The following is a 26022-nucleotide window of genomic DNA, read 5'->3' as shown; positions in this document are numbered from 1 at the left end:
CACCTCATATCGTTAGGATAAATGTCAGAGAACATATAGAAAACGACATGTAAACGTGTTGTCTTACCTTACCGGTGTGCTGCCATGGTTGTTTACCATTTAGCTCTGCTTTCCAAAGCGCGGCCAAAATATCGCGAGAACAAGCAGCATTCTCTTACTGTGCCTGAAATCTCGCGAGAACAAGCAGCAACAGCTGGAAGGCAGAACCGGACAGTAGCCTGAAAAGTTCATTCATTTATTTTATGAAAGATTTATAGAATAATGGCTGACTTTTTGCCAGACTTCGACTTTGTGGAGGAGGAATTTGATTTTGCAGAGTTTGATGGCCGCCCTTATTTATTTGAGCCAGAATACACTGATGAAGAGCTTCGTGAAATTGAAGAACGGAGGAGGAGAGAGAGAGAGGCGCAACAGGTAGAGGACGAGAGAGGAGGAATGGCTGCTGCAAGGCTGCGTAGCTCTGGAGATTGGTGGTGTAGCTGTGAATGCTGTGCCCCAGTGCCCACAGAAGAGGAATGCCTCTGTTGCAAGGAATGGGACCGGTTGCAGCCTTATTTTCAAGGTCTGGATGTGACCGAGGACGAGACACCTCCACCTGGAGTAGTATCCAGCTGGGCTTTATCTAGAGCTGGCGAGATATATTTCGGCCGCGCTTTGGAAAGCAGAGCTAAATGGTAAACAAACATGGCAGCACACCGGTAAGGTAAGACAACACGTATCCTAACGATATGAGGCGGTCTTTGTGGAAAAAAAGCTTGTTTAGTGGACTAACGTTGCACTTGAAGGTTGCCCGTTCACTTACGTTTTAACAGGTCTAACGCTACTATGCGCCCCGGCTGTATCTAGCTAACTAGCTAACGGCTAACATGCTAACTATTATTTTTATGTCACTAGTCACTTGAAACAAATTTAGGGCGATAGGAGACAGGTTGAAATAAACCGAAATTTCCCTTTAAGTATAAGACCCAGACAAGGAGAAAACCATAAACACTTAAGTGCACATTATAAGGACACCTTAAGGAGAAGACTTAAGGGTGTTTTGTGCAACCAATTTCATTTTGAGGAAACCTTAACTAGGGCTTTAAACAAAATCTTAACTTAAGGGGTTTTGTGCAATCGCCCCTGCATTTTATGGAAGTGTAGTGCGTTCACTTGGGAAGAATTTAAGACATTATTATCTCAATAATTCAGAACAAGAGCGGATTTTTATTTACATGTAAAGCACCTTTTTATTGTTGCCAGGAAACCACCCCGTCATGTCCTCACTCTAACCTTCCTGTGTTATCAGCTGACCGTTTATTTTTCTCCACAGTAATCAGTATCTAGTTCCTAAAATGTTGAGGCAGAGGGTACTGTCTGTAGCTGTGGTTGAGGCTGAGAGGCTGTCAGCAGATAGTTTGTTGGCCACAGGGAAATGGAGAAAATGCAAATGGAGAGATGGAGGCTGGATCATGGGAAGTAACACCAGTTGGTCCAGGAGCTTCTCCTCCATGACGGATGTTTCCAGGCATATTTTAGGGTGACTCAGGGGCAGTTTGACAACCTGCTGTCTATCGTCAGGCCGTATAGCTCTGGGTATCCAGCAACTGCTAACACCAGTTTCTCCACCACTGTTTACCAAACCTAAACTTGTTGTCATGACAACCACAGAAGTCCCGCCTCTCAAATCATCCGATCGGACAATGGGAAAAAAGATGACGATAAAAGAGATGAAGCGGAGATGACATGAGGCGCTCTTCCGCTCTGAGTTGAAGTTTTTACAACTCGAGGAGTTCAGAGCGCTGCAGCAAAAACACCAGGTGCCTAGAGCACAGAAACATGAGGTGCAAAACGCAAAAACATGAGGTGCAAAACGCAAAAACCACGAGCAAAAAGCTTCATTCTCATTTAAAACAATTACAAAAAGCCGCCTGCAGCTGCTAAAACGCCTTTAGTGTGATCAGGGTCTAAGGCTTCCATACAATTTGTCCCTCTCTTGTGTATCAATCTATAAGTAGATTCAGGGTACAGAGGTGGGTTGACGGAGAAAGAGCCTGTGTGTGGGTGTGTGTGTTCAGTGGGTGTGGTATCTGCAAACTTACCCAGAGAGGAAGGAAGTATTAAAGAAATAGATAACAGATTAAAAAGGATGGATAAACATCCAGATAAGACTTTATGGCTCTCTGGGGGAAACGCAGGCAGAGCAGTCGAAGCTGAAAAAAGCAACAACTGCTTTCAGAAATTACTTTTTACAATCTCCATCTTCCCTGCTGCTAAATCACAAGGCTCTGCATTAATGACCTACACATGCACAGATATTAAATTCATTATGGCAATCATGTGCCGTACCCTCCCTCTCCCTCTCCTCCTCTGAATCAGCCACTCCAGGCCACAGCTGCCAGCGTCTAATGGCTTCCAGATCCACATCTCTCCCTCCCTCCGTTCCCCTTCCTCCGTCTTTCTGTTTTTCTGTAGCATTTTCAGATGAGCGGGCCAAAGTGGAAGTGGAAATCCGCTGTACTTCAGCCAGTGAGTCAGCTAGCAAAGCACCCGTTTGAAGGAAAACCACAACCAGGGGTTTGGAGAAGTAATGGATTTTGTTTTTCATAAATCACGGTAGAGGTTGTTGAGGGTTTTTTTTTCTCTTTATATTTCAAACGGAAGGCCTTTGATGAGTGCATTAGTTAAATATGTGTGTTTATGCACAGGGGAAGACATTCAGAGAAACGCTGCTGAAGTTATTTACCTTTACTGGAAACTGAAAAAAGCTTGTGTGTGATTGCCGTGGGACAGGATTTGTGCTTTTAACTTAACACAGGCTTATTAATGTGTGTATATGTCTGTGTGTGTGTGAGACATCAAGAGCAGAGGAAAGTTATTTAAAGCATTTTCCACTTTAATTAATTTCATTTTTCACTTTCAGTGATGGGAGGAGTGATGTGTTTTTGATTAGATTTCTGTGTAACGGGGATTTTTCTGTCTGTTTATTGTAAAATCAGTGAAGCTCACTACACTAGAAGGAGAAGAGAGGTAACACAGGGGCACCATGCTGCTGTTGTTATGAATACAGTGTGTGTTCATGATGGACAAACGCCTCCCGACAACAACTGGCACGTCTACAAATGGAGCCTGACAGGTGACTCGGAGCCGATAACGCCTCCATGTCACGTTCAAACCAGCCAGCATGGAACAAAGACATACATATTTCAAGCATAGGCTGTGTAAAATAATGGACGTAGCCTCTGAGTGCACCCTTTGGTTTGCAGACTGTTTTAAAGTCTTGACTTTGGCATTTCAGCCGTCGCCATCTTGGAATTTTTGGAGCCAGAAGTGACCACATTTGGAGGACATGGTGGAGGTAACGCTAGCTGCTAGCTTGGTTAGCAGGATGCATTTATAGCTATGGATAACTGTGATTATGCCAAAGCTAATCCTTATTTTCGCTAACACAAAATGGTGCTGTACCATTGTTCCGATGGCCCAAAACCTTGGGGAGCAATGACAGTTTGTTTTAGTTTTCAGGTTTTTGTCCTTTTGAAGAAGTAGGTTTCTGACCTACTCTTTCACCGAAGGGTTTGAACAACCAATCCCAGGTGTTTTTACTGCCTTAACTGGCATTTCTTAGCGGTGTCTGAGCCTCAGATCCCGGCTGTTTGAAATGACCCTTCACTACGTTTACCAGCAGTGTTTGAGCAACATATCCTGGGTATTTTTTTTCACCAACCCCTCCCTGCTTTTCCAGCGTCTTTTGTGTCACCAGATGTGGGTGTTTCAAACTAAAACATATTTTCCTAACCGTTACCATGTGTTTTTTGTGCCTGAACCTAACCACACGTTCACCACAGGGTTGTTGAGGAACAGAAAGTTTGAACATATGGTACAAAATAAATTAGAAATGTAAAATATCTGTGGTTTACAGACATGTAACATTGCAATGTGGACATTTTAATTTTTGGCGACTGGGTTGTCTAACTGCAGATTGTGTGTATTTTCAGAGAAATGGGACTAATGGTGGTTTGTTTTTTGAGTTAACAAGCTGTCAGAAAAATGGGCTTTCAGAACAGTGGACTATGTGAACTATATAGAAATATAACGCTGCGTTTCTTCCACCAACAGGGCTCTCATTTTAGTGTAGAGCGTCAGACTGAATTTACCAACGCACCATGTGAGGTCACTCACTCTCCGGGACCGCCAGTGTTACTTGAATAAGTAAACACTGACCAACGGGACCAGACTGGCCGACCCGTATGCTCTCACTCAGTGGATGGATGATGTCACAGGAAGCCAATCTTACAAAGGAGGACCACGATTTCCTCCAGTTTGTTTTGCTATCGAAGCTAACGTTAGCTAATGTGCTAAAAAGTTACAGAGTTATGGAGAAATCCAATATTCCTCTTAATCCCTCCCCAGTTTCTGATGAGGTGGACATGATAACCCTTAATACACATAACCTTATTCATCCCTACAACAGGAAATACTTTTTCCCTAACCTGATATGAAGTGTGCGCTGCACATGTGAGCATTTTTGATGATGGCCTCTGTCCAGTCCTTTGGTCTTATCACATTTAACCATAGCTGTCTTTGTTTTTGTTGACGGGCAGTGGTGGCTGGTTTTGAGCCATGACTCCTTCTATTCTGGCTCCCAATAACACAACAAGACAAGCACATTTTAAGACTCCTGTGGAGCCTACAGCCCTGTGGGGGAGAGGCAGGTTTGGCTCCAGCTAATGAAATGATGTCATTGTGATGTCAGCTCTAAAAGGGTCTATGAGGATTGACTCGTTCTTGGAGCCAGCCTCAAGTGGCCGTTAGAGGAACTGCAGTTGTTCACAGGTTGCCCTGAGGTTGCCTCTTGATTTCAAGCCACATATTTTGACTGTGTGCATGTTCTGCTTCTAACTAACTGTGCACAGACACAACACAAACAGGCTGACCATCCACCACAGCTGACGAGGGCGAGAGACGCTTGTCCGCAAGAGCAAACACTGCCTTATATCAAGTGCTCCATGACATTTTAATTGTAACAACCATCTTTGTGAAGCAGGCCAGTTTTCTGCGACTGTTTTGATTACTCACTCTTAGTCATCAGCAGCAGTAGAAGCAGCAGCAGCAGCACCGAGGCCTCATGTGCCACATACCATGACGGCTGTGCTGGCACAAAGAGCCCAGTAAGACTGAGGCCCATCAATCAAGTGAGGTCACTGCGGTCCAGCTGAGGGGAGAGTGGGACGGCCGGCCTTTTGTTGTACGTTGTTGTGTTGCGGCCGGTGACATCACCCTTTGTGAAGTCTGTCATTAAAGAGTGATAAATATCCTGTGTGTGTGTGTGTGTAGCACCAAACAGTGGAGAAGGAGAGGCTCGGCCCCTGGAGCTAAATGCCCCTAATAGAGGGCTTGAGGGTGTTATTGTGTGGTGTGCAGGGGGCCCGCTGGGGAGAGTCCCTAACCACAAAATGATGTTGAGGATCAGTGAGTGGAACAGAGCGCTTGAAGGACGAATGAGTGGTCACACAAAAGAGCTGACACAAAAATAGGAGAAGAAAGTAGAGCAATAAAATCTGTGGTTTTCTCTATGAGAATTTAAGCACTTTCCATTATGGGGTGCACCCAAAACTGCTGTAAAAGCTCCTATATTTGAGCACTGTCATCACTTTACAAGCATTCGTCAGCATTGTTATTGTCACACAAGATGAAGTTAGCAAGTAATAAATTCTCAGCATGGTGGCAGATATCCACTGACTCATCTCACCCACTGTATTTGACCCGATCACAGGAGCTGTTTAACACATGCACACTCACAAGAACAAACCTGAGTGACAAACCGATCTGAGCCAGCAGCAGTTCAAGTCACTGCATGCTCTTTTTTTTATGCTTTAACTTGTTATCTCCTCAGGTTTCAAAGTGAGGGATCTGACACAAAGAGTGCTTATGATGGTGACAGCCGTGCAGACAGCTGCGACTCTGGCAGTAACGTTCAATGTGAGGCGCTTGTCAAAACTTAAGAGGGTCCATTGAAAGCATGATGGGGCAATCTGCCGTGGAGGTATTCAAGCTCGGCGTTACGGTGCCAAAAGGGGGGAGCGCCGGTATAGAAAAGAAAAAGTGATGACTCACCAAACTTCCCAAAATCCCCCTCCCTCCCCCTTCCTGGTTTACGGGAAATGGAATGCTGTTTTTTTTTTTCTCTCTCTCTCTCGCTCCAGTCTCAGACGTTCATCTTCTTGACAGGCTGCAGGGTCAGGGCCTGGGTTAATGTTTGTCTGTGGGATTGTTTCATCCCTCTCCGTGGGGGCCAATCCTGCAAACGGCTCTAATTATGTGAGGCGGACATTTGAAAGTTTGTTAGCAGTGCGGGGGGATGTCATGAATAGCCTGTGAAACAGATAAGCCTTTGTTCCACATCATAAGCAGGCCTTTTATACCAGTGATTTATACTGGTGAGGTTACCAACGGACAAATTAATTCACTGTTAATCTAAAAGGAATTAGGGGATCAATTCAAATGATTCGCTTAGTTTCATGTTTCCTAAAGAGAATTTAATAGACTGCACTGTTTTAAGCCACTTGAGGAACTTCATAAGCTGCTTTCTTTGGCCTGTGCAGTAGTTAAAGGCCTCTGGGCACAAACGAGCCATTTACACAGTGGTTAAACGGTGATTTTATGGTGTTTAACCTACATGGCACCAGTGTGTAGTAGTGGTGGATTAAGTATTCAGATTCTTTACTGAAGAAAAAGTACTAATACCGCACTGAGAGTACTCCACTACAAGTAAAAGTCCTGCACTCAAAACCTTTCATAAGTAAAAGTATCACCAGCAAAATGTAATAAGAAGTATAAAAAATAAAAGTATTCACTGTGCACTGAAATGTAAAAATATGATTAATGTATACAATATTAGAAATAACAGTTCATCTTGTCCCCATAGGAGATATGGATGGATGGATGGATGGATAGATAGATAGATAGATAGATAGATAGATAGATAAGCCAAAACATTTATACCACTGATAGATGACATGAACAATACTAACCATCTCATCACAATGCCATGCTCTGCTGGGAAACCTTTGGTCCTGGCAAGTTCCCCCCTTCATGGCAATAACGCTCCTCACTGGCAGTGCCCCTGGAGGGGGTCCAGCAGAACATGCACCATGCCTCACCACGAACAATGCTCAGAAATTGCCAGAGGAACATGACATGACCCACCTCACAACCTACAGGTCTCAAAGGATCCACCGCCAATGCCCCAGTGCCAGACTCCACTCCACAGCACACCCCCAGAGGTCCCCTGTCCATGCCTTGACATGTCAGAGCCAAGTCCGATCCAAAAGGCCCACTGTGGATCGGGGGTACCTCTGAGGTACCACCACGTCCCACGACTACTCAATCAGATCAGGATCTGGGGAATTTAGAGGCTAGGTCGATGCCTTGAGCTCTCCGTCAGGTTCCTTGGGCCACTCCTGAGGTGCATTGTTGCCATTTAGGGGTGGTGTGCTAGGTCCACAGTGGTGTTTGGGTGCTGCGTGTCAAGTGGTATCCACATGAATGCCAGGAACCAAAAGTTTCCCAGCAGAACATTGTATTGTAACAAGATGATCAATGTTATTTACTCCACCTGTCAGTGGTTTTAATGTTTTGGCTGATTGGTGTTTATATATACATATATATATATATATATATATATATATATATGTATATGAAAAATTTTTTTGAGCTGCATTTGCTAACATTTGTACACAAAATACATACACCGTTGTTTTAATGAATAACAGAAAAAGAAAAGAAGAGAAAAAATACCAAAATAATTTGATAGGATTCTAATCCTTATTGAAATAGAAAATAATGACAAAAATAAAGAAAATCTTCTAACAGCAGCAATCAGGCAACGGTCTGAAACAAAAACAAAAAGGAGGATTAGCACTACAGTAATATCTCTCACAGCTTAGTCAGTTTGTTTTGTTTTTAAGAATACAAAAAAGATTAAGCCATAACATTAGATATACCCACATACACACAAACAACCATGAAAAGAACAAAAAATATAAATGATTTTTTTTAAAGTAGTGTAGAAAACATAAATGCAAAAAGAACTTCAGTAAAAATATCCAACTAGTACTTTTTAACACACTTTTTATTGTGCTTTTAACAATTGAAACTTTCCACAAGAGGCCATGTAAAGTAAATAAATTAGAATTATACGTTTGTAATGAACAATACATCTGATAAAAACACATTTATATCCACAAACTGACAATACACTTAAATATTTTAGTAAAACACCAATTACAAAACTTTAGAAAATGCAATGCCGCTATACTGTAGAAAAATCTAATACAAGTAAAAGTTCTGCATTGAAAATTTGCTTTAAGTCAACGGACTAGTAGCAGTATTAGGATCAAAATATACCTTAAGTACCATAAGTAATATTTTGCAGAATGACCCATTTAATTCTTGTTATAATTAATGTGTGCATCATTTTAATATTGCAGCTTGTAAATGTGGAGCTTCTTTTATTCAAGGTATTTGTATTTTATTACTTTATACACTGCTGGTTACCTTGTGAATTTCCCCTGAGTGATATATACAGTTATAGTATCAGAATGTATTTGTTGATTAATCAGAATCTGGAAAGTAATTAAAGCTACAAGATAAATATTTGCCTCTGAAATGTGGTGTAGTAGAAGTATAAAGCAGCATGACATAGAAAGAGTACAAGTACAGTACTTGAGTAAATATACTTAGTTGTCAGAAATATTACAGCTTCTTGAGTTGTTGTGTGACACACTTAAATACATCTTTGACTCTTGTATTGAACTTTTGAACTTAATGAAATTTCTCATGTTTTTAGAGTGTTAAAAATTAATCAGTGAAGACAATAAAATCCAGGATGATAACAGACAGAGTCATTCCATGTATGTGAGCTGGGAGTGGGAGTGAGATCATCCAGCCGAGCAGTGTTGCAGGCGCTGTGCCGAGAGGAATTCAGGCTGACCCTAAAACAGGAGTTGAAAGGTCGTGGGAGTTATCGCTTCAACGAGGCTCTAATCCTACATGACACACCTTTCAGACTCAGCCTTTATTCGCTCTCCTGTAATTATCTCCCAAACCACAGGTGCGATCACTTCTTCTTTGTGCATATTTCTCTTTGTAGCAACGGCATACCTCTTACTGTGTGTTGACCTTGTGATAGCCATTGCTACTTCAAAGAGCTTTGGATTTGTGTTCAGAGTCCAACTCAGCTTCTCAATCAGCGACTGAGCTTTGGCTCAACGGAGATCAGAGACATGACAGTTTCAATGCTAGTTTACAGTGGATGATGGATTCTTCAGAAATGAGACAACATGTGGGGTCAGCAGCTTTCACTCTTTCAGGTCGTTAGCCGGCTGTGTGTCATGGCGTGCCAGTCAGCGGGGTAGCCCCTCCATCACTTGTGTATGTGTGAGCTGAGGGGACAGTTGGTTCACCTGTGTCCAGATCAGTCACTATAGTTGGTTGTCTGAGTGGATCAGTCTCAGTCAGACAGTCCACGCTAACTTTGTGCTGACACTGCTAAAGACAGATGGCGAGCAACAAGTGGCCAACCAGGACTGATGCGTGCACGCAGAAAAAATGCATTGTACATTTCTGTTCGAATACATTTGTCATTATCATGTAGTGGATACCCTAAAGCTTTACATTTCACATTAACGTTGGTTAATGTGTGGTTAGGTTTAGGCACAAAAACCACTTGGTAATGGTAAGGAGAAGATAAAATTTTTGCTTAAAATGCCTGGTTCTGGGGGCACAATCCTGGCAGCAAAAGCAGTGATGTCTCAGCAAAAACACCTGCTTTTTCTTCCACTATTCCAGTAGGAAATACAGCAATATCTTGGTAAAAAACAAGCCATTGCTTGTGCCACTATCACGCACTTTTTTACTGATGTCTCAGTAAAGAACAACCACTTTTCATGCCACTATATTGGCAGGAAAAGCAGGGAAGTCTCCATAAAAATAACTACTGGTTGCTCCGTTGTCATAGAAAGAAAAGCAGGGATGTCATGGTAAAAAACAAACACAGGAAATGCGTTACAAAAAAAAAAAAAATCAACCACTTTTCACGACGCTATCCCAGCGGGAAAAGCGGGGATGTCTCCATAAAAATAACTACTGGTTGCTCCGTTGTCATAGCAAGAAAAGCAGGGATGTCATGGTGAAAAACAAACACAGGAAATGCATTACAAAAAAAAAAAATCAACCACTTTTCATGACGCTATCCCAGCTGGAAAAGCAGGGATGTCTCCATAAAAATAACTACTGGTTGCTCCGTTGTCATAGAAAGAAAAGCAGGGATGTCATGGTGAAAAACAAACACAGGAAATGCATTACAAAAAAAAAAAATCAACCACTTTTCATGACGCTATCCCAGCTGGAAAAGCAGGGATGTCTCCATAAAAATAACTACTGGTTGCTCCGTTGTCATAGAAAGAAAAGCAGGGATGTCATGGTGAAAAACAAACACAGGAAATGCATTACAAAAAAAAAAAAATCAACCACTTTTCACGACGCTATCCCAGCTGGAAAAGCAGGGATGTCTCCATAAAAATAACTACTGGTTGCTCCGTTGTCATAGCAAGAAAAGCAGGGATGTCATGGTGAAAAACAAACACAGGAAATGCATTACAAAAAAAAAAAATCAACCACTTTTCACGACGCTATCCCAGCGGGAAAAGCAGGGATGTCTCCATAAAAATAACTACTGGTTGCTCCGTTGTCATAGCAAGAAAAGCAGGGATGTCATGGTGAAAAACAAACACAGGAAATGCATTTTTTTTTTTAAAAATCAACTGCTTTTCATGACGCTATCCCAGCGGGAAAAGCAGCGATGTTTCCATGAAAATAACTACTGTTAGCTCCCTTTTCATGGCAAGAAAAGTAGGGTTATCCTAGTGAAAATCTACCTTTTAGTGGCACTATCCTGCAGGAAACACAGTGATGTCTCTGTAAAAAACAACTGCCACCATCCCAGCAGGAAAAGCAGGGATGTCTTAATACCACTTAAGTTGTTAACTGGTCATGAACAGCTTGGCAGGTGTCTCACCTAGGTGGCACACCATCCCCTCCACCTCCAGATAACAAAGTCAGCTCATATACTACATCACTTTAGAAACGTTGATATGATACATATGAAATATGCAAATGTAACATATCCCTGGTTTGCAGAAACATACAATGCCAACATTTCCCTCTGGTGACTGGGCAGTATAGCAGAACAATAATATATAACAATAATATAAAACTTTTTTTTTTTTTTAACCATAAATCATGAAACACAGTCCGAAAGAGAAAATGCAAATACACTCAAATTATTTTTTCTGCTAGTAAAATGTAAGCAAGCCTAAACACATTTTCCATTTTTATTTTAAATTTTGAATTTAAAAAACTGAATTTGACTTCCTGTGCATTATGTGCAGACAATGAAATGAAATGAAACTGAAATTCAGTTTAGCAGGACAATTAAGCAAATACTTCCATTGTGTTTGCATGAAGTGTTTGCACTGTGCGTGAGCCTTATTGTTGCCCAACTGATGCACCCTGATGTGAATGAGGAAGGACAAAGTGGGAGGGAGAGGAGCCTCCCCCTCCCCCAGTCCCCCCTCTCTCGGCAGTGACGAGGTTAACAGTGGAATTACAGTCAGGCCAGTTGCGGGCGTGTTGATTGCGGTGGACAGGTCCAGTAAACATTGCCTGCGTGCTGCTGAGTCAGGTGGAGTGTCACTATGGGTGAAGGGCCACGGCTTCACTCAGGCCACACTTGTTGACAACCCACTCTCTGCCCTCAAAGCCCGGCTGTGTAATTTAGTGCTGTTAGGGAAGGGCATCAATTAAGCTAAGCTGGCTGCAGAAGGCTGAGCGCAGAACTGAAGGGTGAGGATTGTCTGGGTGTGTGTGCTGAGAGTATGTGGGCAGAAAGAATAGGGAAGTTGTGCAAGGTTAAAGGTGTGGTTGACTGTTTTTGGCATGTGTTCATAATTCATTAGAATCTGGTCTCACACCCAGCAAACGGTCAAGAAGAGTGGCTTCTGGGATCAGTGTTGTCGCTGGCTAATGAAGAATAGCTTTACATATTTTCACATGTACCTTAATACAACAATCACATGTTCATGGTGACTGGAATCATTCCTAACTCTATTGCTTACATGACACACAACATTTGTGTGCAGGCCCACGTGAGTAGTAAATGAGCCGAAGAATGGGCCCTATATGGGATTGTTCAAGGGTTCCATAATGGCCCCATGCCAATTGCCCACACGGGTGGTTTTACTCAAATAGGCCCAGGATAAGACGCCCATTTTAGGCCCATACCCACTTGGTACCCTGACTGGGTAGCTGTACATAGTCTCTACTCAGATACTCAGAGCATTCATACTAATGCGGTGGTGTGTCTGCGTCATTTTGCAATTACACCTCCAAACAAAGTATAAAGTATATAAAATTAAAAATTTAAATAAAAATTAAATTAGAAAAAACGCTACTTGGCTGTGGGGTTTCTGTAGAGAGCAATAAAGTTTAACTTATTCAACTAGCACATGTTAAAAACATGGCTTAATAGTGACAATGTTAAACCAAAGTACAAAATTAATCTTTTTTATAACTCACAAGGTTCAGAGACAAAACAAATATCTTTTGTTTTAACCACATTTACAACATGCTAACGTTATTAGCTTAAGCTTACTACATTTCCCATTGCATAAATTAGCCTTGCAGCTAGTGGACTTTTCGTCTACTTATATGATGCCGGGAACAACAGCAACATTTGAAAAAGGCAACACAACACTTGTCTTCTATAAGACACATTTCCCCACATATACAACATGCTAACATTATTAGCATTAGCCCATGACATTATCCATTGCATAAATTAGCCTCACAGCTAACAGACTTTTCCTCTATTCATATGAACCCAGGAAGAACAGCAACATTTAACAAAGGTGACATAATACATCAAGGTTCCCCAACACAACACTTGTCTTATATTAGACACGTTTTTCCTACATATACAACATGCTAACATTATTAGCATAAGCCTATGACAAATCCTATCGTTTAAATGAACCTAGCGGACCTCTACTCATATGAAGCCAGGATAAATCACACACAGGACTTAGAATGTTATTTTGTGGAGACTTTATTGTCTTCACAATTTATTGTTTCTTATCTGTGAAATTAAAGTAAATAAAAGCTTCGTTTCCACTGAGGGAAATGGTTTCAGCTTACAGAAATAAACAGGAGGTCTGCGTAACTGTGACTTGTAGTCATAGTACTGGAGAGGTGCACATCAGGGTGTAAAGCCTAGTAGGTACAGCTTTGATTCAACAGAGGACTATAAACCTGGTTTTACACATTACTTACATCCCCAAACCAACACACAAACACACACAGACAGAGAAACGTGACAGTTACCACCTCAGCTGTAACTTCACTAATTCCCAGCAGTACTGACTTTGATGGCTCACTTTACTGGGCTAACAGGCCTTCCTGCAGGCCCCGTCTTGTTAGCCACACACCCTGACCCAGTCAGTCCTGCCAGCTAACACCAGTGTTACCTCGCCACCAAGTCCTGTTCCACATTGAGCACCCCTGTAGGACACGATATTCTTGTAAAGGGTGTGTGGAGTTCATCTGAAAAGGCAAACAGGGTGGAGCAAAGATACACCTGACTGATGACGACAAGGTGAAGCGTACAGCACACTCCATTATTGTTCCAGTCCACCGTGGGTGTATCAGTGTGTTTGCTGGTTTGTGAACATGTGCTGGGAGGAGCAGGTTTAAGTATTATGCCTTGAACCTGTTATTAGTTCTGCACGATAATTACTGCATTCATGACCACTAAATAGCACTGTATTCAAACACCTTTAAGCCGCACTTCAAGAGGTGATATTTGCAGATATTATATGGTACTTGCAACTGATGACAGCGATGAACTGCTCCCGTTATATGGCAATAAAATAAACAAACATGAATTAGTAGGCCTCAAAGAGCTTGTAGAGAATAAACAAGTGGTGCATAAAAGTGAGCTACAGTGAAAAATGCAATGCAGTAAATTCAAGTCAGGTTTATTTATACAGATTCTCAAAGTGTCTAGCTTTAAACACTTTCATGGTTTAATCATGACCTGGACTGGGACTCATGGTGATTTGTAAATGTAACACTTCATACAAAATTATTCTCAGTAACCCTTCTGTAAAAAGAAATGTTTAATTGCAGTATATGACAGTTAATAACAATGTCATGTGATATTTATTTTTAGCCATGCTAGTTCTGTGGAGGCAATGTTGATCTGTCTGTTGTTCAGTTGATCCACCACTTGGTTGAAACTGAAAAGCTCTGTTTTCACCAAGTAGTCCAATTCAGTTTGGTTCACATTAGAACAGTTATTTTTGCATTTCCATTGTAAAAGGTTGTGGATGGTACCAATAGAGCCATTGTATTTTTTACCATTTTTCAGTTACCCCTCTGTTGAGGCACCTAGCACACCGATCTGATACTAAAAGGAGGAGCAAGAAACACTGCAGTCTGTTGATTGGTAAAGAGAGGACTTAAGCGGGATTTATGCCTGTGCGTATCTCATCCTATCTCTATCATTTTGTGTGCTGTGTGTAGCTAGCACAGTGCCGGTTGCTTCTGGGCAGGTCGACCCTCTGTGCATACTGTCAGCGAGACATCCAAGTAGCTGCATCCTCCAGAGTCCCAGTGTCTCATAGAATACACTTCAATATTTCTATTTTTAGATGCACAAGTGTCATGTCAAAAAAACTGTGCCAAAAACAACAAAACCACGGTTGCTCTCTGTTGGATTTAAACCAGCACAAAATGGAAGCGACAAGTCTCACGTTGCCCAGAGGAGCAGTGCACCTGATACACTCGAGGGGATTGGCCCTAATCACAAGGACACATGGAGGGACTCTCCCTGAGAAGAGGCACTTGTTACCAGACCACTGTGACTCACTCGCGCTGGCCATGTGCTGCCTGTTTGTGTGTGTGTGTGTGAGGCAGAGAGGGTGAGGCAGCGAAACAGAAAGCGAGACACAAAGAGAGGCAGAGACCGAGATAGGGACTTATCAAAAACACAAACAAGGAGTAAATCAAAACTTAATTGTGCAGCGAGAGCACAAGTGAGCAGAGCACACCTGTTTTGCAGATACCATGACAACACTTGACGGGGCAGCCTGCTGCCACATCACAGCTGATCCCTCCTCCTCCTCCTCCTCCTCCTCCTTCTCCTCTTCCTCGGCCTCTGGTTTGATGTTACAGTGGGTCAGGCCTGTAAAGAACAGCGCTGCAGTTTCTGCTGCTGCCATGAGTCACGTTAAGATTTAGATCAATAAATATGAGGGTTATTAAGTGCCTGTTACACAACATGAGTAAAACTTTGCTGTTTTTAAGTGGCACAGACACAACAATCTCTGAGTCACCCGAGAGGAGCTGAGCTAACTGGCTGTATATTCTCTCTCGTGCTGGATAAATTTGTTTAACACATGCTACAATTCAGCTGAGAGCCGGTTTTTAAAGGCAGACGACCGTTCTGTGGGTCAACAACCTGTTTGTATTCGCGTGTATTTCCAAATGAACACTCCCTGCCAGGTGATTATTATTGACTACCAGACATAAATCTGTGTGAGTGTGAGGGAGGAGACAGCTGATAAGGCAGAGAGGACTATAAATCTGTTTAACATGTCCTGACAAAGCGTACCTACACTGGTGACCTCATGTCTAGAAAGGGGCTTTCTGATCACACTCCTGGGTGTTTTTCACCCTCCTCCACACGCCTACTTTTTTATTCTTGGCCTGTCCATCTCTGTTCCGTGGTTTTGTTGTTTTCCTTTCCCTGTAACACCTGGGAAAGCTGTAGGGGAAAATAAACCGCTGCCAGCTTTCCAACACATTCCAGCTCCAAATGCCTGGGCACAGCCGCGCATTGTTGGCATTCTTTCATTTAAAGGTGCAGCATTTCTTTGTCTCTCTGCACCACATCGTTCATTCACATGCTGGCATGTGAGGACGTTCAGGGAGCAGGTTTTCACACTTTGTTCCTGGCTGAACTTTGACCTAAAAATAAGAACATAAGGTACAAATGTAAAGGTACACGTGCAGACACTTGAAGAGCCCTCTCTAGACATGTTTTAAGACAAAAGAATACTCTGTCTGGAATGATAATCTCTGTCTGATATGGATTTCCCATCATTTGTTAAAGATCCTTAAAGGGATAGTCCAGATTCTTTGAAGTGGGGTTCCATCCATCCATCCATTTTCATCTGCTTATCCGGGGCCAGGTTGCAGGGGCAGCAGGCCAAACAAAGCACTCCAGATGTCTCTCTCCCCAGCAACACTTTCCAGCTCCTCCTGAGAGACCCCAAGGCCTACCAGACATGCCCGGAACACGGATCCCCCAGCGGGAAGCGCCTGATCAGAACTGACCCCTTTCGATCCAAAGGAGCAGCGGCTCTACTCCCACGGAGGAAACTGATTTCGGCTGCTTGTATCCGCAATCTCCTTCTTGCGGTCACTACCCAGAGGTGAGGGTTGGGACATAGATGTACCAGTAAATTGAAAGCTTCACTTTCCAAAAAGGTGCTCCAACCATTGGGGTATCACACTGCTCAGCCTCCTGGGAAAGGCCTACTCCAGGTTGCTGGAAAGGAAGCTTCGACCGATTGTTGAACCTCGGATTCAGGAGGAGTAATGTAGATTCCATCCTGGCCGTGGAACAGTGGACCAGCTCTTTACTCTTGCGAGGCTGCTAGAGGGGTTGTGGGAGTTTGTCCATCCAGTTTACATGTGCTTTGTGGACTTGGAGAAGGCTTACGATGGTGTCCCTTGGGGATTCTTGTGGTGGTTACTGTGGGACTTAGGGGTACCGGGGTCACTGCTACGAGCCATCCGGTCCCTGTATGACCAACGTGGTGGGTGTTGGCCTCCGCTAGGGTTTCCCCTTGTCTCCAATCCTGTTTGTGTGTGAAGGGGGTTGCAGGAGGTAAATGTTGTGGCGTCACAATAATCAGAAAAGTGACTTCCAGACTGGGAAAAGTGACACGAGCAATAATTCAAAGCGCATGATTAAATAATGATTTAAACTAATTAAAAAATATTTCAATAAAAAGAATGAAATGAAAAACCCTTTTTAAAAATGTGGCCCATATGGTCCTTTGATATTTTGTGGTCATAATGAATATGTAGGAAGTTTTTTCGTAGACTGTAACAGAAGTCAGTGACTGTAACATTGGTCTGTTAGTTGAAGCTGTTTTGTCGCTCGCACATGCCTGTTAAAGTAAACAGGAAATATAAAACAGCTGAATAACAATGTCAGATGATGCATGTGGTGTCATTAGCGGCCGTGCAGAAAGTTTAAGTGGCTACTATCAAGAGAAACACATTCCGCGTGCTGATAATCCTAATATATCATGCCTGGGTGGGGACAAAATGTAAACAGGGCGGTGCTCTCTGCTGATGTCTTGACAAAGTGCCCCGGGATGCTTTCACTTCATGTGTCTGTGCGCTCCTGTGAGAAGTCATTTTCACTTTGTAGGCGAGATCTTCAACTGCAGCTCGGTCACTTCAGGAATCCATGCTTTCCCCAGATGCAGCCTACTTTTTTGCGATGCACCAATGCACGTTTTGCAAATTTTCGTAATCGTCAATGAATCGCCCCACTCCTAGCAAGAGCATAGATGGGAACTGAAGCCGTTGGTGGGTTCCCCATGAGAATGGGCTGTCTGACAGAAAGGTAAAGCAGTAAGATACTCTCAATATAGCATATGCTCGTACAGACATAGATTTTTAAGGTGGGACTAAGGGTGTAGATTTCATTTCAACATTGAGGGGGGTGAATTCTGGTGAACTTTTATGCATCATTTTTATTTTCTGCATCAATTTACAGTGACAATGTCTTTAATTTTGTCAAAATAAAACACCTCTTCTACATCTATGTTTTTACTTTGAGGTACAGATGCACATGTTTTAAATTTCGAGGGGCACATGTCCCCCTGCGGCCCCCCCTGATATCTACACCTATGGGTTTTGTAAAGTATATACAGGTAATGACTTCAGTTCCCTGTTGGAGAGGGCTGTCTGACGGCAAGGTGAACTGGTAAAAATATTCTAAATATGGCGTACACTGCTGCCCCTGTCAACAGCAGTACATTGCTTAGCTTCCATGGCAGTATAAGGGAACATTTAGTTCCCTTTGGGGAAATTAGTCAGGTGTATCATTGTTTCCCATCAGCACCCTCCCAAGGAGTCAAAGAGATAGTTTGGATCTTTTGAAGTGGGGGTTGAGTGAGGTACTTATCCATAGTCAGTGTATTACCTACAAAAGAGTTGGCAGGGATACTGTCACAGATGCTAATCACAGTACAGCTGTGGACGGGGGAAGCAGCAAAACAGATTTTAGCCACCAAAAACAATCAATATCAGTTTAAGTGTACACTATATTTAGAATATTTTCACTGTTTCACCTTGCCATCAGACAGCCATTACAAACAGGGGACTGAAGCTGTTATATCACTCTCTTCAAAGCCAGACTCCATTGAGAAAAATAGTAATTTAACATCGCTGAACACAGGAGCTGCTGGCCCTTTTTCGGGGCAATGGGGGGCGTGAGCAAGTAACACAACATGTAGCTCAGCGTGTGACGTAAACAGTGACGTGGGAGGGAAGCCGCGGCTGGTCAGTCCTTCTGTGATTCTCTCATAAGTCGGCCTGTTCTTCACCGTCCCCGTCATCTGACAGTTAATGGCCTCTTCGTTTGCGAGGACAAGGAGGGCGCGCAATTCCTTGTCTCCCCAGTTGCTCATCTTTACAGTGTCTGTCAGGTTTGTGTTTCCCTCTTGCTACTAGCTGCTCGCTAATTCCTGCTATCAGCTGTTTCCTGTTTATCCACCGCCACTGGGTCGCACGTGCGGCATCATCAACAGCCCCTCCTGTGGTGGAAGGCCACCTCGGTCTGTTTAAACTAAAAGGGTTCCGCCAATATGTCTACCCTACGAGGCGGAAAACTGGGCACCTCGGATCAACTCACGAATCCGGCTCTGTGTGTCTAAACACTCGCAGCTTGCCGGCAAAACGGCCCAACATTCGCAGGAAATCTTGCAGTGTGAAAGGGGCTAATAACACAGACTAACTAATTGATGGAGGCAGCAGTAGACCAGCAGCTCCTGTGTGCAGCTAGCTTAAATGACTGTTTTTTTCAATGGAGTCTGGCAACAGTGACGAGGGCATAGATGGGGAGGTGAAGCCTTTAATGGCTTCCCTGTCTGAGGTCAAGGTAAAGAGTTGAAAATATTCTAACTATAGTGTTCACTTAAACTGATGTTGTTTTGTTTCTAAGATATGTTTCACTGCTGCCCTTACATACAGCAGTACATTGCTCAGCTTCTGTGGCGGTACTCCTGTCTGCTTCTCCAAACTGGGGATGTGCCAACTGACAGCTACTGTAGGTACACTGACTATGGATAAGTACCTCATACAACCCCACTTCAAAAAATGTTAAACTACCCCTTTAAAACTCATTATCAGCTGCTTATTATAAGTGATAGGATCCAACATGAACGCACTATTTTCTGCCAGTTAGAGGAGGAGTTGGAGGAGTTAGAGGTTTCAGTTGCTTCACGTGAGCATTTTTCTGTATTTCTGTTTTTCCCCGCCCTCTTTTAATTCAACGTTTGAATTAGAAACTGATGACAGTTGGTGGGTTGTGTGGTTGCTGTCAATCAGATCTAGTCAAACCACACCCACACAGTCCTAATGCAGCAGACAAACTGAGTTTTTAGTGTGAAAGTCTCTTAGTAAAGCCTAAAAATGAAGAATGCAGTAGTTTTGGTGTCAGAAAATCAAGCTCATACATGAACGTGTTTAAAGAAACTTTCCTCCTTCAGCGGATGAATGTGAAAACAGGCTTTTAGTGTCAAACTGCACATAAATCATTCTGCAGAGTGAAGGTCAAACATCCAAGTGATGTAACAATAAGCGAAACATTTCTGAGTGGAGAGGGACTTTAGGATATAAAAGCAAATATGCAAAACATGTTGTTCTTGTCTACTATTCAGAGGAATTTCAGTAAACTATGTGACCTCGCCGGTTGTAGAATGCAGCAGATAGTTTACTCTTTGCACTCAAAAAATTCAAAAAGAAGGAACCATCCCCGTTTTTTTTTCCAAACAAGAAAACCGCAAGCTTCAAAAAAAGGAATAATTACTCAATCTTAGCTGCTGGCCCTCCCACCTCCACCCTCCTAGTTCCCCCCAGAGGGATGCAAGTGCGTCAGTGAGGGGTTGGAAAAGAGGAGAAGTAAAGCCTTTTGACTTTCAGGAAGGAAACACATCTGGGGAATAAGGAAAGAGAGAACGGGTGAAAAGAGGAATTAGCGTGGAGGAAGAGGAGCCGGCCAAAAATAGTCAGCCTCCGCTCAAGCCTTGCCTCGCCAGAGCCCCTACACCACACCTCCTGCCACTCAAGCATTAGTCAGTCCTGACCTATCCCTCAGTGAGTGACTAACTTCCCCGCTGAGCCCCCCACAAGTCATGAACCTCACTTCCTCCCAGGTGTTTTTATGCAGTCCTGGGTTACTCAACCTGAGACCCTAGTCCTGAAGCAAACATGTGTTAGAAAACAACTGAGAAAGTGATTTTTTTTTCTCAATTAAAAACAGTGTTTCCACGTGGGCCTGTACCAACAGATAGAAACTACAGGAAATTATAAAAACACAGTCAAAGTTCAGCTATAATCGACCGAGAGAGAGAGAGATAAGTGAAGTTGTTAGTGAAGTATATGAGTTGTAATAGGAGGGGAATGGGTAAACATGTGCATTCCTCTGGCCAGAAAACCATCCAGACAAACAGGAACTCTGGCCAGACAAATATGGTAAAGCCACATCTGAGGCGGTGCTGTGACCAGACTGGTTTTGGATGGATGGAAGGAACCAGAAGTGCAGCAGATATTTCATCCCGTGCAGGTGTTTCGACGAGCACACAGTGGACTTGGTACACTGGCTGGGTTTGCAAGAGTAAACAGGAAGCAGTGGGCAGTGTGTGTGGCTGTGATTGGTCGCTGCAGTTTGATTTGTGACAGCAACAAAGAATGCAGGAAGGGGACGTGTGAACAGGGAGCAGCGCAGAATACCAAGGAAAGGGAGTACGTGTGTGACATCATGTTAATACTATGACAGCGAGGCTTTTGACAGAAACCTGCTAAAGTTTTTTTTTTTTTTCCCGAGGGGGAAATCACAAACAAGTGTGACCTGGTCAGGACATTCCTGCTCTGGAAGTCTCTTGATAATGCTCAGGAGACTGTGGGACATACTGTACAATCACAGAGGGTCACATGTGATTGATAAAATGCCAATAAGTGATTCATCTATATTGTCAGTCTTGTTTCAAAACTCACATTTTGGCTACAACATGTCTTATTAGACTGACCAAACACCTGTCACGGACAGTGTGAGCTTCAGGGCGGCCAGTTGTGCATCAAGCTGTTTTCTATAGCTATTTGTCAACTAGAGCCATCCAGTGGTGCTTCAGGGAACTTTGAATACAGCAAACAGTGAGTGGGGCCTTCAACACAGATACTGGCCACCGTTCATTGTTTGGATTGTCTTCATGAGATAAACCTGGATGGCAGCCTGGAACTACCATTCTGTCTCTGCGCTGAGGTGAGGAGGTGGCAGATGTTTTTTAAAGAAATAATCACAGTTATCTATCAAAACACAAAACACCATGCTCTCTTTTCCAAGTGTTTCCCACTACTTTGGATTCACTTGGTCTTGTCTGAAGGAGAATCTGACTGCTCAGTCCGCTGGCTGCTGTTGTTTGTGGGTATTCGTGACGTATCAGAAGCAGTGGTGCCCTTGGAAATGTTCCATAGGTGTGGCCAGAGGGAGCCACTGAAAATCTTGAGGTGGGAAAACCAAAAGCCATAACTGAATTTGAGGAAGCTGTTATTTCCCAGTCGGAAAATTTTAACTGCAACGCCTCTGAAGTCTGATTTCCGACTTGGAAAATCACGGAAATAACCTCAACTACCCTAACCTCAAAATCCAAGATGGCTGCTCTGCGCATCAACAGTGGTGGGAGCTGTAGTGACACACTGTTACTGTTAATTTATTATGTTGATCTGTTCTGTACGACATCTATTGCACGTCTGTCTGTCCTGGAAGAGGGATCCCTCCTCAGTTGCTCTTCCTGAGGTTTCTACCATTTTTTTTCCCCGTTAAAGGGGTTTTTTTTGGGGGGAGTTTTTCCTTATCCGCTGCGAGGGTCATAAGGACAGAGGGATGTTGTATGCTGTAAAGCCCTGTGAGGCAAATTGTGATTTGAGATATTGGGCTTTATAAATAAAATTGATTGATTGATTGATTGACTGTTTATTAGCATTCATTTCAGTCATTCATTCACTTTCCATAGCTGCCTATCCTGTTGGGGGTCGGTCCATATTGACATGATGACATCACACAGTTGCTGCAGATTTGTTGGCTGCACATCCATGATGAGAATCTCCCGTTCCAGCACATCCCAAAGGTGCTCTATTGGACTGAGATCTGGTGACTGTGGAGGCCATTGGAGTACAGTGAACTCATTGTCATGTTTGAGATGATGTGAGCTTTGTGACATGGTGCGTTATCCTGCTGGAAGTAGCCATCAGAAGATGGGTACACTGTGGTCATAAAGGGATGGACACGCTCAGCAACAATACTCAGGTAGGCTGTGGTGTTTAAACCATGCTCAGTTGGTACTAAGAAAATCTCCCCCACACCATTACACCACCAGCAGCAGCCTGAAGCGTTGATACAAGGCAGGATGGATCCATGCTTACATCTGAATATGGTTTTTCCAATCTTCTATTGTCCAGTTTTGGTGAGAAAACCCGTGTGAATTGTAGCCTCAGTTTCCTGTTGTTAGCTGACAGGAGTGGCACCTGGTGTGGTCTTCTGCTGCTGTAGCCCATCTGCTTCAAGGTTGGACAAGGTGTTGTTGCTTCAGAGATGGTCTTCTGCACACCTTGGTTGGAACCACTGCTTATTTGACTTCCTGTTGCCTTTCTATCATCTTGAACCAGTCTGGCCATTCTCCTCTGACCTCTGGCATCAACAAGGCATTTTGGCTCACTGGATATTTTCTCTTTTTGGGACCATCCTCTGTAAACCCTAGAGATGGTTGTGCTGATGCTCCGTTTGAACTTCAGCAGCTCGTCTTCACCATGTCTACATGACTAAATGTGTTGAATTGCTGCCACGTGATTGGCTGATTTGTGTTAACGAGCAGTTGAACAGGTGTACCTAATAAAGTGTGTGTTTTATTTTCAATATTTTTATATCTTCAGTACTAATTTAAACACTGTAGCATAATACACATTCTATTTTTTATTTTAATGTACATTTTTATTTCTATTTTATTTTATTTATTTTATTGCTTAATATTTACATACTTCAATCTCATACTTTATTCTTTATATCGAAGCGACTGTAATGAATCACCAATAAAGTATTTCTGATTCTGAATCTGAATTTATTTTTTTTTAAATAAATTTTCCTGATTATAATTTTATGTTTTTTTACTAATTTCTTGCAATTGTTTTGATTCATTTCTTATGTCGTTGCACATTTACTTCTTCCCATATTTTTTGAGAGACATGAAGCCAGTCTGGTTTCAAATGGTTAAATAAAGAATGTTACAAAAATGAAAAAAAAAAAAAAAAAAAAAAGACTTTCTCAGCCAGTTAGCTCCTAATAAAATCAGGTAATCAATGCTCAAAAAATAAAAAATAAATATTAATACATATTGACTGAACTTTTCTAGAGTACGAAAATAAATTCTTAACTTACCTTAAGTGGTGTTTCCCTTTAAATACAAAGTGAAATTCATGAAATTCTTTCTTAGCATTGAAGCAAACACGATTATAAGAGCTTAAAAAGACAGCAGGGTATTATCATCATCACCATTATTATTTATCATGACCAGACAAGCTGACCCGCAACATAATCCGTCTCCATGGGAACGCTCTTAATACGGAAGCTCGCTTGGATAACAGGAGGTTGAAACGCGAAGGGGGCAGGAGCAGCAGGAGCAGCAGGAGGCCGTGGCTGGACAATGACTGACGTGGAAAGTGAAAGGAGTGACTGAGTAACAAACTTCGGGGGAGAAAGAAAGTCCGAGGAGCCAAATCCACCTCCTGAGTGTGTGTGTTAGCTTCTGTGTGTGTGTTTCACACCGGACACGGCACCATGAGTCTGGACAAAGCAGAGCTGTGTGATTCTCTGTTAACCTGGGTAAGTTTGATGTTAGCGAGGTGTCCTAGCCAGGCTAACCGCCGGCTAACAGGTGACAGCAGGTGTTAGCAGGCGATATAACAGAGGAGGCAGCGTTAGTTTTGTACGTGAAGTCCTCGGTTAGTCGATAACTAGCTGCTTTAATCACTTGGTAAGTAAATATATTAGCAGTTGTTAGCTACAAAAGTTGTGTCTGAAGCTAACTGTCGCTAGCTAGACAAGCTAACTAGCTAGGTAAACACCTTGGAAGTTTGCTCCTGGTGGACTGTGTGAGCTTGTTATCAGTTACAGGCTGTTAGCCGTGTCAGCAGAGTCCACTAAACAAACTCAAATAACTTAGTGTAAGCTGAGAGACTTATATCAGGTTATCCAACATGGTAACTTATTTAGACCAGGGAAATCCACCTGTTTGGCTCTGCTCCACACAGAGGCAAGTGTAGCACTGAACTGAGACACCCACTTATATTAACAGCTTTCTAAGTATGGCTGCAACCCCCTACAACTGCCTAGCATCTGACATTTAAGTAGTGTAAAGAAAGACTGGGTGGGTTTAGACAAAATCCCTGACAGTTTTGTAACATTCAGACCACTATAATGTTGATTTACTGCAGGTACTAAGTCCCCTTTAATCCCCAAACAATTACAAATCCAATTTTAATGCTCCAGAAGAGAGATATAAGAGTCATTAATAGAGCTGATTATCAAGAACTAACCAGCAAATTATTTATAAACTCACATATTCCCAATTTAAAGATTTGGTGGACCTAAAAACTGCACAATTAATATGTAAAGTAAGAAAATAAGATGCTTCCAGACTGTTTCCACAAGTTTTTCCAAATTAAACCAAGGGAATTGTATGTTTGCATACATAGATGTCCAATATGCCAAAATATAACAACTTTTTTGGCTGATAACCGATACCGACATTTTTTCCTCACCTTATTTTATTCATCATCAAGTCTCTGTATTGGAATAAACATCATATTATACATGCGTACTCTTAAAAGTACTCTTATGGCTCTTATTGTGATGGCTTTTCCACACAGAGGCAAGTGTAGCATTGAACTAAGACAACTACTATTACCAGCCTGTATGGCTGCAACCCCCTACAACTGCCTAGCATCTGACATTTAAGTAGTGTAAAGAAAGACTGGGTGGGTTTAGACAAAATTCCTGTTTTTTGTTCTGCATTATTTGACAGTTCTGTAATGTTCAGACCACAATAATGCTTTATTTACTGCAGGTTCTAAGTCCTGTTTAATCCCAAAACAATTACAAATCCAATTTTAATGTTCCAGAAGAGAGCCCTAAGAGTCATAAATAGAGCTGATTATCAAGAACCAGTCAGCAAATTATTAATTAACTCACGTGCTCCAAACTTAGAGATTTGGTGGACTTAAAAACTGTAAAACAAGATGCTTCCAGACTGTGCCCAGAAGTTGTTTCAAATTAAAGTGAGTCACAATGAACTAAAAGGAACTTGTATGTTTGCAAAAACAAAGATTAGAACAAATGCAAAACACGGATGCATGATATTGGATTTTTGTTGACATCCATTATGCCAATATATCAGTTTAGTTAATTAGGATACCCATTAGCTACTGCATTGTGGCAGCTATTCTTCCCATCTTCCACAACTGTACATTTGTGACGGTGTACAAAAGAATTAGCATTTAACACTTAATAAAATAACAGCCCTAGACTAAAACATTGACACAGACAAACAAGACAGCTCCTGGTGATAGTTA

General features: G+C 42.4%; 1 protein-coding gene across 1 annotated transcript in view; it reads left to right on the top strand.

The window, feature by feature from the left end:
* Nucleotides 1-24035: 24035 nt before the first annotated feature.
* hook2 (hook microtubule-tethering protein 2) overlaps nucleotides 24036-26022 on the top strand; it is a 38668-nt gene continuing 36681 nt past the window's right edge. The window contains exon 1 of the mRNA XM_033644617.2: nucleotides 24036-24274. Coding sequence (XP_033500508.1) covers nucleotides 24230-24274 — 45 coding nt within the window. The 5' untranslated portion in view covers nucleotides 24036-24229. The remainder of the gene's footprint in view (nucleotides 24275-26022) is intronic.

This window comes from Epinephelus lanceolatus, chromosome 18 (assembly GCF_041903045.1).
Source record: "Epinephelus lanceolatus isolate andai-2023 chromosome 18, ASM4190304v1, whole genome shotgun sequence".
Classification (NCBI taxonomy): Eukaryota; Metazoa; Chordata; class Actinopteri; order Perciformes; family Serranidae; genus Epinephelus; species Epinephelus lanceolatus.
This window is presented reverse-complemented; position numbering and strand designations above follow the sequence as displayed.